This window comes from Perna viridis, chromosome 10, assembly GCF_037379345.1.
Source record: "Perna viridis isolate PV_CMFRI_1.1 ecotype Kerala chromosome 10, ASM3737934v1, whole genome shotgun sequence".
Lineage (NCBI taxonomy): Eukaryota > Metazoa > Mollusca > Bivalvia > Mytilida > Mytilidae > Perna > Perna viridis.
This window is the reverse complement of record NC_142454.1, coordinates 17,564,389-17,578,093: the sequence shown is the minus strand read 5'-3', so window position 1 is coordinate 17,578,093 and position 13,705 is coordinate 17,564,389. Positions and strand designations below refer to the sequence as shown.

Sequence of the window (13,705 nt, the reverse complement as noted above, 5' to 3'; positions counted from 1 at the left end):
AGACTGTCTAATATCCTAACATATTTACTGCAAATGATATAGTTAACTGCATTGAGTAGAGTAGGTCTACCATTCATAATTGACAAAGAGTTAAAATTCTGTCAAACTTAAAATAAAATACTTTTAATAACAGAAAGTTAAAATTGCCTTGTTAATTGTCCAGTTGTAGACTATGTTTGTTTGTTTGTTTGTTGGGGTTTAACGTCCGAGCAGCAATATTTCAGCTATATTCAGACGATGAACATGAAATGATGATGAAATGAAAAAGGGATGGGACACAAGGACAATGTGGTCGACAAATTTTGACTGCCACTGGAAATAGGGAGAGGTGGGTTGGGTCGGGCAATTTAGCCTCCTGTGGCAGAGCCCTATGGTTCCTACTCCGGGACAATACCACAGTAGAGTTCTTTAACGTGCGAGGAACGTGGCATCTTTCCCAACACAGTGCACCACTATGGTTTGCGGTTAGGTTTTCCGTATTATAGCCTGACAACCCTAGCATGTAACATACCAGGGGTACCCAATTCAACCACCTGGGGCACACATCCCAGTTGCTCTGTGGGCAGAGCGCCCTAGCCCCTGGCTAGGATTCTGAGCACTATCTAGTCGCCTTTTACAACAAGCTTAGTGCTGCAGCAGGCCTATTTTTTTTCACCAGTATATCACACCACAAATTATTAAACTGTGAGTTATTATATGACAAACAGACAGACAGGCAAACAGCATAGACCCATCAAAGAAAATACATTCATCAAATGAAGGACCCATAAAAAAGCAGGTCACACCAGGGAGAGATGGAGAACAGCTGTTAAGTGAGACTGTTGAAATAGTAATAATGATCATGATCAGCTAGTACTGTACTGGGTTTGAATCACATGCCATGGCACCACAAGTTAAAAAAGACTCAAGTCCATGAATTTTCTTATTTTCCATGTTACCTAGACTCCAATAAAAGTTTAGAGATTTTTACATTTCATAATGTCACTAACAGTATTTTAGGAGTTCAAGTTTATGGCACTGGAGTCAGGAAACCAATTTAAATGTTCAAATACAGGTGTAAACTTTCATCTGTGGATCAATTAAGTACATTCCACTGCTGAACTAAAGCAGCACTCTGAAAATGCTGGAAATCAGTCAAATATTTCAAATACTGAACAATTTCCCTAATCACATTTAGGAATGCTAACAAGTTATAATTATACTGTTAAAATAAGCTTTGATCTGACAGAAAAGATGTGCATGTTGTCAAACTGTTTTGTATATTATCTTTTAGTTTCTGCACTCAACACATTATTTCAAAACATTTTCAACATATAAACCATTTCCAATGTCTTTTAACTGCTTACCGTCTTGGCATTAGTCTCATTTCAAATTAGAATTTATATGTTTATTTTTATTTGATCTTAAGGAGACTGCTTAATTGAGAATGCTACTCGTTTTAATCATTGTTAATGAATGAGGAAAAAATAAGGATGAATAAATTATGTAAGTTAAGAACTAGAAAAATATGAGTAATGCTCACTAACTTGGTACTCCCACTCCCCCATGATTTTGATAACATGCACTTTCTGACCTCAAAATTAATTAGATCAAAATCTAAAATAGACGGTGCACAATGGGCATAAGTTATAAAGATTCTGTGATAATTTCATTAAATTCCATTTCGTGGTTTTAGAAACAGATAAGAGGTAGTACCCTTCTGTATAACAGAAGTAAGGAAGGACAATGGAAGGAAGGGAACCCCTATCAATATATAAAGTGGGGGAAGCATTATAATGAAAAAAAAAAGAGTTCTAAGCCAAAACTGTAAAATCAACTTATTTTCCAGCCTCAGGTTATCAATTTGATTCTGCTCCTATTTGTTTCACTAACACACTATTTTAACAACACTTTGAAGGGACATATTCATAGCAATTCATTTTCACAATATTTTCCTTGCTTGCAAAATTATCGAAAAATAAATCACTCGGGAAAATAAATAGGTAAACAATATTAGACTTGACAAAAGTAGAAACATCCTATTCTAATCAAAAACTTATTTCATGTTTTTCAGGGACTTTCCACAGTTTTGTGTCTCACAATTTTTTCAACTTAGAACTTAGGCTAAAGAACTATAATGGCTTATCAACAGAACTAAGCTATTTGACCTCTTCTAACTGTAGAAATATAACAGCAAAAAGAATGTCTAGCATCAGCCTAGTGAACTAGCCTATTTGAAGTACAATGTAACTGTGACAAACTAGAGGATATTGCACTTGAAATCTGAAAAGATTCAAAATTTTAATGAACTTTGTTCTCTTGTTTGATCACCCTTTGTTATATATTATACTGGAATTAAAATTAGGTTCAGTCCCCTCTTAATACATAACATTGAAAACTAAATTAAGGAAGTCCTTAGACTTATTGTCTCATTTCCCACATCTGTTGTAGGGGGTGGACACCTGTTTGTTACAAGTAATCTTCAAATTAGGATAGGTATTCCTCTTCAAGGTGCCAATTAAAATAAACAAAGCAGATGTTTAAAATACATGTGCATATATATACCTAAATGTTTAGTAGAAATTTAACTAGGTGACTATGGCATTGAAATGGACATCAATGCAGACTCTCCTGACTCATGGTGTCTTTGCCCTTTGCTCAAATTGGTCAAAATTGATGCAGGTTTATAATGAAACTTCAAAGGAACTTTGCTTATACTACTTTAGGCTTGCAGCTGATATAGGTTTTGATAGACTGCTCGGGCAAAAAAACAATATGTCTGTTTCCCTTTTTTAAATGCCTACCCTAATATTTTATGGCAACTGTTTATTGGTTCAAGCATCTTTGAAGTCTAGAGTGTTTCCCCATTAACTCAATGTGAAATGTTTTTGAGAAACAGAATCATTTTCCTACCTAGCTACCCTATTTTTTTTCTTGCTGGTTAAGTAGGACTAAACAAGACCAATTTTTCCTCACTGAGACTGCTTGAGTCACTGTAGAATATGTAAATAGAAGGACAAGGATACTACACAGCACACACAAGAAAGGAATACAAGTACATATTAAAACCAGAATAACTTGCAATAACTTAAGTAGCACTCCAGCTAAGGATCATGCAAAATGTGATTCATGGGTAAAAAGCCTACATATTTTTATTATTGATATTTTGTTTGAAATGTCATAGTAAACAGAAAATAACATGTGGTTTTTCATATAACCCGTGCTCTTAGGAGATAAAAATTATATAGAATGCACTGTAGGTTTCAAAATTAAGGGAGATAACTCTGTAAATGACTCTCAAATACAATAGAATCTACTGGATTTTCAATGTTGATTATCTCCTAAGAGCAGGCAGATTTGAATGAATAATTACACATTTCATAGTATAGACCCATAAAACAACTTAATTACAAAAATAAAAATATGTAGACTTTTTTGGGGTGTATCACATTTTTCAGATTTTGCATGATTCTTACAAAGACAACTACTTAAAAGCATAATTTGTGTTGTATTTTCAATTTCATACTGGTACAAAAATCAGTATGAACTCAAAGACTTAGCTCTTTAATGAATACTTAAAGGAATCATTTCCATAAAAAACCTCTACATTAACTTTAGGACTAGAAATTTTGTTCTCAATAGTCAGTTTTAAGTATTTACCACTTGCTTATGTATGTTTATCATTGTTAACCACATTGACTGTACCTTCCATATATGTTCAACAGTGAATCAAATCTTAATTTTCCCAGTGATTAATCTTTTTTTAAACAATTGGAAATGGGATTCCTAGTCCAAATGACAAAGACATATACACCTAAATATTCCGAGAAAAACATTAACCCCTATATAATATAATAACACCAGGGATTTTTTTTGTAAGACAAGGATTTAAACAGTCTGGTAAGATTTTGCAACACTCTAACCCATGTATCCACAACAAAAAAATCTATAATGATTTAAAAATAAGTGAGGTTAATATGTTACCTTCTGACAAGGAACCAGCTCACAAGACACATGAGACCAATCTGAGTCCTAAAACCATATTTGCCTATATAAGTTACAAGCTCCAAAGTGACAGTCTATAGTTATTTAGACAGTCAGTAGACAGCAAGTAGATTCTGTTGGAGGGTGAGACGTTAGCCAAATCCCTCTAACAGATCTACTGACTGTCTAAATGATCACAGACAGTCAATTTGGGAGCTTATAACATTTTTGTATGATTTTGCATACCTATAAAATGGGAAAATATAAAATAATATTTGTATCAAACTATATTTCTAAGCTTAGAAGGTTTTTTTCAAAATCATTCAGTGGTTACTAGGTAAACTATTTTTGTCTTGGTGTCCAGGTCAAATGATTACACATTAGCCCGATTGAACTATCTTTTTGTAGCAACATTCAGGTCAAATTGTTTGAAAGTGCTGTATTAGTCTCAAACTCCTTCTCATTGGTGGATGGATTTTTCTTTTATAGTCATTTTCATATTATTTATTCCAATATTTTCTTCAATGGTGGATAGATTTTCTATGTATCATACTTATTTGCAAATTGCTGCTTTGGTTACATGGACGAATGGTTTTATCCAATCACAAGTAGTCAACACAACCCACAATCATAAATGTTATTTGGAAGACACATGAAGAAATCTACTGTAGTACCAGTAAGTGTAAAGTAATATTTTGTAGAAATAGCAAGATATTTTTTGTTTTACGCACACATACATGTAACTCAGAAATATCTTAAAATGAAAAACATGGGAGATGGATGCCCCCGCCATCAAAAGCTTCAACCTAGATGTGTAGAGATAAGAAGTTCAGACAAAGTGCAACTATTCAAGCTGAAATAATTCCTATAAAAGATTTCCAAATTATTCGAGGGACAGTTATGTATGTAAACATGTAAATTCAAATGGCACAATTAAAAGTCAAAATGCTAACAATGCCTACAAACAAAGAATAAAACATGTACTTTCATCCAAAGAAAGGCAATGATGAAAACAAAACTCATATTATTTTAATTTAAAAGGAAACATATAAGATGTCCTTTCTCATTCATCTATACAAGACTGATATCTATGCCTGTTTAAACTTAGAAACATCTTCCTGTTTAAACAGATTTCAGGAAACATAAGTATGAATTAAAAAAAACTGAAAAATAAATACGTTTGAACTTGGTGCTTATAGATGTACACTGGTATCTGTAGAAGTTATCATATGACACAGTATTAACACTTAGATATAACTAAAAATAACTTTAAGCTTAACTGGGAAAAAATGAGTCATTAAGACTCTGATTCCCCAACCTTTATAAGTGAGTTAAGATACAAGTGAGTAACACTCGGAGTAAAATTTTACTGTCTGATAAACAAAATGTACAGCAAAACTTATAACAGAAAGACTATGAACACACTAATATAGTAAAAGACTGTCAATTGTACATTGTATATATCTATCTTGTACCATCGACATGGAGATTCAATTAACATACTAATAATTGATTGATTGATCGCTGTTTCACGTCTGTGGCAGATATTTCATGCATAACGAGACAAGAATGTTTCACCAATCAAATCGATTTTTATTGGGCTAGCTCACAGAGGTAGGCTTGTCACTCCTTTCTATGATTCTGAGACTGAACCAAACAATTGTAACTACATCTCCTGTATGCCACAGACTTGGTGGAGAAACAGGGACTATCTATTTTAGTCTTTGGTGTTATGGATCAAACAATCTGGGCAAAAAGGCTACCACAAGACCACCAAGGCAATGCCACATCTCATACACTAATTAAATTGATACAGTGAAGTAATTCTGCCCATTATAATCTAACCTTTAACATTGACAAGAAGTTCATTTATCGTGCCCTACTTATTGACATGGGCACTCAATGCACACCAGAGACTGAAATGAATTTGCATAACACAACTTAAACACACAATTAGCAGGCTTAATCCAAGTGTGGACTCCTGATTTCCAGTGTTCCCATTAACTTGACCCAAGCCTTTATAGTGCAGTGCTTTGCATTGATATAAATTTTAGCACTGTGCTATCAGAAATTAATTATCATTAGAATGTACTATTGACAATACGCTATAATTCTGGACAACACTGTGGTATTACTAGCAAGCTCATGCTAATTTTCAAATTTATGGGGTTACATAAAGACTTTTATAATGTACTTACAAAACATCAAAGTGTTGAAATACAGGAGATATTTCAAAAATACATGAAGGAACATCTATTACTTTTACGGGGGTAAAAGTCAAAAGTAAGGATATGCATGTAACATTGCAAAAACACACATGGTACATGAACACCATTATACATGAATACAATATATTTACATGGTGAATTCCACATAAAGATCAAGAGTTATGGAAGTACATACTGTACATCAACATGTACATGTGTACTTTTTAAGCACATGTGTTATTGTGACCTTACTACATTTGTATTCTTTACGTTGCTGTTTGTTTTCTTGGTTTTTTTTTAAATATCAAAACTTTTTAACCAATGTATATCATCAGAGTAAATATTGTGATTTGAAGGGAAAACATAAGTAAGCATTTGAGTTTCAACTGTCTAAAGCTAATTATATAGGTAAGAGTAATCAAGGGAACCCAGGTTATAGAGGTAATCAAAAGAATGTAATCCAGGGACAAAGACCAGACATGGAAAACAGACATACACAACAAAGAACATAAAGTAACTAAAATCATACATACAAAGTAACAAAAGTAAATGAGCAACTCGGACTCCACTAAAAACAGGGAGCATGGAACATGTAAGATTATAAAAATCATCAATGCACACAAAGACTGTTCTTCCTATCTTCAATTTGTCAAAATAAATTAAATCTCAAAATCAATCAATATATCCTTAAGTCTATTACACGATGTTTTAAGTAATTTCCTTAGAGAGAGTAATTCTGCCATAGTATACACGACAATCGTTGTTTCTTTCCTTCTGGGTAATCAGAGGCGACAATAGTATACTATATATAGGCTTAGGTCGCTCTTAATTAAGCCAGGAAATATTTGATCTGTTTCCTAACATAATTCAATTCTTCAAATCAGCCATTGTAATTTGACAAGTAGAATGACCTGAACTATTGTTCCTGTAAATATAATTGGAAGACCGTATTTGACAATTGTCATGTTGATACTCACACTAGCTACAATGTACCTTTATCCATTAAAGCAGAGTTATTGACATTTCAATTTGTCACCTACATGGTGGCTTAATTGTATCAAGCTATTTCTTGCCATCTTCAATACAGACCTCAGCCAGAAAGGTCTTAACTAAGCATGGGATAAAATTAACTATGAAGAATGGTAGACCAAGGATTTCTTCAAATTTCAAATCAGAGCCAAAGGTCCACATTCTGAAAAGAAAGGTCCTCAATAAAGTGTCAATTTAGACCAAACATAAAAATATGTTTGTTTGCTGTTCCCCTTCCCAATGGTTTGACGCTATGGTTGGTAGGTAGGGAAAAAATTTTATTTTATTGAAATTTTGGAGAAGAAGAAATGCAGAATTTTAAATGTACAAGGAATGTGACATTTGGGAAGTAATAAGTTAGTCTCGTAATAAAAAAACAGCTCTGGATATTGAATCACAAAAGGGATTAGTGCTATTATTAGTGTGTTTGCCGGGGCATCTCTTAATACTTCAAGAATTCAATATTTACAATACTTGATCAAAATCTTAAACCACTGTAATTGCCTCTTTAAAGTCTGGTTAAAAATTTACTGAGACAATGTATGCCGTTAGCTACATTTGTATTTGTCCAAGACAGACTTTTTTATCAAGAGTCAAATCATCTGGATGTATTCAAACACATCTTAAAGATCTTCCCATGCAAATTATGTCAGAAAATTGTAAAGTAAAAAAATGTATATATTTCATTACAATTTTTTAAGTGTTCCTGTATTTTATTTTGACGGATGAACAAAACATGAGGACTTAAGCCTTGCTAGGCCAAGCATCCACCCTAAAACCACACTGATATCAGTAAGTCGAAACAGCACTTAAATAAAAGATCAATTACCAGATTTTCAAAAGTTTTCGTGACATGAATTAAGAAACAGCTAAAAGAATGTCAGCATCCAGATCTCGGCCCATGAAAAAAAAATAGTGTCAGAGATTTGGCAATGAGATAATTTTGGTCAGGCCCTTCAAATGGGGTCAGTCAGTGAATGGCAAACATATTTTTAATTTAGGCCTTAGGATATTGACTTAATGGAAATGAATATAAAGAATGTTCAGAAATTGATGACCTGGACCATATAAAGGAAGGAATCCTGCTAATTGTAACTACTGGAGGGGCTCAACAGGTGTCAGTCTCTGCCGGCCACCACTTTCCCCTTTAAGTCTAGTAAAAACTGAGTTGCAGTGGAAAGGTGCTTACTAATAAAGAAAATTAGTTGAAATTTATAAATGGAGCAAGTACATCTAACTGAAAAGTTTTAGGAACCCCAGAACTCATTCAGATGGAAAAACAAGTCAAGAGTTAAGTCTTCAAAACTGGCAATGACTATAAATATGTAGGGGCCCTGATAATGTATATGACCTATCTAGTCAATTGTAACCAGTCCCTGTGTCTGAATTGGACACTGGGTAATGTTCAACGCTAACTGATCATTTCATCTTTAAATGTAAACTTCCTGCTCTTATAGAAGCAAAAAAAAAAAAAAAAAAAAAAAAAAAACACATGTAGAACACATGTATGATATTTAAGAAGTACATTGATCTTGTATGAAGCTAGAACTATAGAGCTATGATGGTAAACACAGCACCTATTAGCAGCATACTGTGGAGTAGTAATATACATTGTATAATCATGTAAATTGTACGTGAATGTAAAGCATTGAAATAACGAGTGCAAATTGTCATTTTTATTTTGACAATAAACGACTAATTTGCAAGGTAACAAATCTTAAATTACCCAGGTAATTTTGTTTGAATACTAATACGAGAACAGGACCGTCGCCTAGGTTTAGGCATATCCCATTTCCCGGAAATTAAAATGGCAGATCGTAAACAATGCTTTACAAGTCAATAAAATTGTGCATATCAAAATGTAGGGAACATATTTTTAATGTATGATGTTAAGGAATGTTTTACTAAATAACTTGTTGGCTGGTTAACTTTCCTTGGAACTTGCCAATCAAATGACGGTCGCCAAATTGACAAGTGTAAGCAAATGAGAACTCCCCAAAATAAACATCTACTCGTATCTGGCGAGCTGGCAAGCAGTGGTTTCCCACACCGTACATGTCAGATATCTAAACTGCTAAACACTTTTGTTGGAGGTGTTGGGAATACAAGAAATGTGGATAGATGGACAAACAGACCAACAGCCACGTACATGTACTTCACACATGTATTATCATATAATCCCTCTCCCATCAAAAAAATTCATTTGTGTGTGGCATAAATAAGGAAAAACGCATGAGTGCAGTTTGTATAACAAGTACATTACACATGTTTTTATACACATGCATTAAAGCAACAATTGATTACTTTTTTGCCATGACAGTTGCCAAGTGTTACCCTGTAAGAGTCACAGTTTGAGTTATATCAGATCTTACAATAGCCTGATTCCTGATTGTACACAGTAGTATGATGCTATTAATTTATGATATTAACATTCTCAGTAAAAATCAAACCAGCAATAACAACACTGCTAGTTCTTGTTTTAATCCGCCCATATAAAATAGTGAATTATTTATGACCCGTGGAGGGCACTTACTGTATATATTTCTGACAAACAAGGTTGCACTTTCAGCAAAACTATTTGAAATGGGGTATTGTTTTTTTTTCTCGCTTAGAAGAGGTCAGAGTAGACTGTCTAGAATGGAATATTATCATAAAAACTTCTGGAATGGTGGGTCATACATTTAATGAAAACATTTTCAACAGTAATCACTTTTTTATAAATGCATATACAAACAACTTAATTGCCTATTTACATTTTAATTAGTGGTCAGGCAGACTGGGTCTATATAGGTCTATATCTTCACCAATTTGTCTATCACAGGGTCTGTAAATCTATAAACAAATGTCTGGAATGGGATAAGGATTTTAAAGTACCAGAAAACACCCCCATCAATTTTTGGACCTGGTGACCGACCCAGGGTAGTGACTAAGTACAAATGTACATGCACAATGTAGGTGTTGACGTGTTGTAATAGCAAAATTGATGCTGAAATCAAAACATGACAATTATCTCAAATACTATAACACAAAAAAATGTTAAATATTAACATTTCAGCGGCGCACTACTTACAGATCTGAATATTTTCCAAGGTCCACCCAGTCGGAACTTATTTTCAGGAGGGGATTTCACCAGCCATCCTGAGTAGACGACGTTTTGGTTAGCGATTTTGCTCATGGCGGTCTTCATCAATACTTTTTTATGAACATTCTTTATCACAAGTATATAAATTCATAGGTTGTACTGGTTAAATTTGCTACATTTCCCTGCAACACAACACCAAAGTATCAAAAGTGAAAACAAACTTGACACACTTGATTGATACAGGAAGTACTTTCCTCGCTTCGTGATCATTTCCGGAAATCCCTGTTTTTGCTACACGAGTTTTGATTGGCACATCTTAAGAATTTTAGCCAATCAAATTTAAGATATGTAGTGTGTATGGGGGCAATACACAGAAGAAAGAAGAACAACTTCGAGATCAACAAAATAATAGGTTAGAAATCAGAATCCACATTAAGATAACAAACATGAGTAGTAGTAATGAAATGGGAAAATAAAAAAGACCTGTTTTAATGTATGTCACTTGTGTAAAATCTAATTTTGAAATGGTAATGTCAATAAATTTATCCAAGGCACATGTAAAATGATCATGAATCACATCAGTTTATTGAAAAAGTTGCAAATTTTCGTGACGAATAATATGAGGCAGGTGAAATCCTTTACGTTGCCAAAGAAACTGAACTTCGTGTATTCAGGACAACTTGAAGTGCAAACATCGGAAGGTAATTCCAACCTGTGGTCTTCTTGGTCCAGTCTGAATCCTTGCCCTTGGTCAGATTTGTCACCTCAAATGTTTTGTTCTCGAGGAGAACAATGGACATAGCTTACAATCTTCTTTTATTTTTTTTTTAAGGAAGGTATATTTAGAGGACCGTTTGCTAATGTGGATAATGCTCATATTTTAAAATAGAAATCATTTCCAAGGCATGGGGTGTGTATTAAGCATCAGTATATACGATTTGGTAAAGAAATAAAAGATTTTTGTAAGAGAATGTAAACAAACAAGCCGAAAGTAAAATGTTACTGAAAGAAAGTTTATCTTATCACCAAATTCACCTTAAGGAATTGAATTTTAAATGATATTTTTTCACACATTTTGACCTTCAAAATTGCACTGTGCACTATACATAAATGGGTATTATACACACCAAAATACAGTAAATTTATTTTTAGATTCATTATGGGAAATTATATGTATACTTCTCTGACAATATCTCCATTTTGACAAGGAGGTTGGTTGGACTGTGTAAACAGATGGAAGATTTAGTTTAATGAGGGTTAAAAAATAGATTTACAATTCTACCAGAATGAGAAGGGTGCACCAAGAAACTCTACCAAAAAAATTGTTGATGATGTGAAGATTTATGCTAAATTAATATGAACATTTAGATTGTTTTATCATCTTTTTGCAAAAATATTGTTAATTCATGATAGAGGATTGTAAAGAAAGACTTGGAAGTAAAGTTGTTTTAAGAGTATTAATGTATAGACACATAAAAATTTGGTGCAGGCCGCGATCTTCCAATCCTTATTATTCTCAAAGAGAAATATGATTAAAATTAACCAAATTTCACCAGTGAATTTCAGTTTGACTTAAAACATTGTTCCTAATTTTATACTTGATTAAAGTGTAGATTTGTAAGATCCTCTCTCCACTCTTCTGTGTCAAATTTATCATCCAGAGGTCATCTCAGGGACAATACAATGGAAACTGTAATGGTTCAGTGATTCGGCTTGAAATTTCTACCTGAACCATGAAATGGGTTGAGGACATTGTCTGGCTGGAGGTCGGGGGGGGGGGGGGGCAACCCCCCTTGCCCGGCCGAAAATGGATTTAAGATTTTCCAACTCTCTCGGAAAGGGTTCTCCTGACACACTTTTAGGCATTGAATAAGTATCAAAATATTACTTCAAAATGCAATAAAATAAAAAAAAAAGTTTGGTTGTGGTAGAGAACTTTATGTGACTATCATTTATAATCAGTGATATTTGGTTAGCATGTACATGATGATTTGGCATTCCCATGTGTTCATTTGTTTTCCGACAGGGGAGACATTTACTGTGTCAGTTGTGTAAGTTTGAGAATATATTTAATTCCAGTCCACACAGCCTTGATTAATATTTGCTCATTTTTTTACAGTACCATCTAATTGACATCCATTTTGAATTGGTGTTTAAAATTTACAGTACCGATTTTGCCTTCATCGATATTTCAATGAATAAATACATGTTCAACAGTTCAGCCTATTTGTTTGACGGATGAACTTTCAAGAAAGTATACTTAAATTCTGAAACCTGTCAGATTGAAAGACAATAAAACAACCTCAGACTGTTTCATTTGATCTTACACACATTCACTCCATACCAAAAACCATCGTTATAAAAATATGCAAGGATATGTTAATTTTAGTTTCTTTGCTCGTGGCATGTTACAGGTGAATGACCTCTGTCAATAATAAACCCTCGATTGAAAGAAGACATTTTATTGGTTTGAATAAATTGGAAATTGGATTTTGACCAATCAGATACATTCTTTTATAAACAATTTGGTTTGAGTTACATGAGTTCTAAAAATAACGCGGGGGAATACCAAAAATACCGCAGATCTAAATTTTGACGTCCAGAAATTTTAATTGGACCAAGGACCCCCCATAACAGTTATTCAACCGGACATTTACAATTTCGATAGGTCATTAACCAATGACCGACGCCAATCTGAGTCACTGATGGTTCTCATCAAAGCATTTTTATTTCAAAATATTTTTCAAATACAATTTAAAAATCCTTGCCCTTAGGGATATAGATTACAGTCATACTTCACTCACTTGAACACCCAGGATTTCTCGAACACAATTCAAAGTACCAAAATTTCTTCTATATAATCAATATAAATAACTGTGGATTTCTTGAACTTTGATTTCTCAAACACTCTAACTGACTAGTCAGTCTGTTTGGTAATAAGTCTTAGTGAATAACTCTCACTTACTGAAACTCTTCAGCCATTTGTCAGCTTGAGTAATAAATGGTGTGAAAAACTGAAACCCTATCATTAATCTAATTGTCTTTTTAGTTAAATTATAATCATAGATAATATTTAAGTCCTCATTAATAAGATAGTTTAAATATAATACAGTACTGATTAAGTTCGGGAATGTTCAGAAGTCAGAATGATGAAATCATCAAAGAAAATTAGATGAAAACAAATAATTGACCAAATCTTGTAATCTGAAAGTTGTTTTAAAAGCAAACACAGCATTTTTAATATTTATAAATCAATATACATGTAACCTTACATAAGCAAATATTCAAGAACTAACAATAGAAATTTTTAACGATTAAGTCAAACTCCAATTGCCAACGAAGAAAATGCAGAAATCTACAAACTTCAATTTGTCGAAATCCTGATAACTCGAACACATTTCAATGGTCCCTTGAAGTTTGAGCT

The 13,705-nt window shown here is 33.3% G+C and overlaps 2 protein-coding genes across 4 annotated transcripts in view; one reads left to right on the top strand and one right to left on the bottom strand.

The window, feature by feature from the left end:
• Nucleotides 1–10,528, bottom strand: part of LOC148604780 (uncharacterized) — a 42,909-nt gene extending 32,381 nt beyond the window's left edge. For all 3 annotated transcript variants that reach the window (XM_088549402.1, XM_088549404.1, XM_088549403.1), the window contains exon 1: nucleotides 10,270–10,528. In XM_088549402.1, coding sequence (XP_088405528.1) covers nucleotides 10,270–10,386 — 117 coding nt within the window. In that variant the 5' untranslated portion in view covers nucleotides 10,387–10,528. The remainder of the gene's footprint in view (nucleotides 1–10,269) is intronic.
• Nucleotides 10,529–10,629: 101 nt separating this feature from the next.
• LOC148604779 (calpain-15-like) overlaps nucleotides 10,630–13,705 on the top strand; it is a 40,020-nt gene continuing 36,944 nt past the window's right edge. Inside the window, exon 1 of the mRNA XM_088551216.1 lies at nucleotides 10,630–10,693. The gene's annotated coding sequence lies outside the window, so the exon portion shown is untranslated. The remainder of the gene's footprint in view (nucleotides 10,694–13,705) is intronic.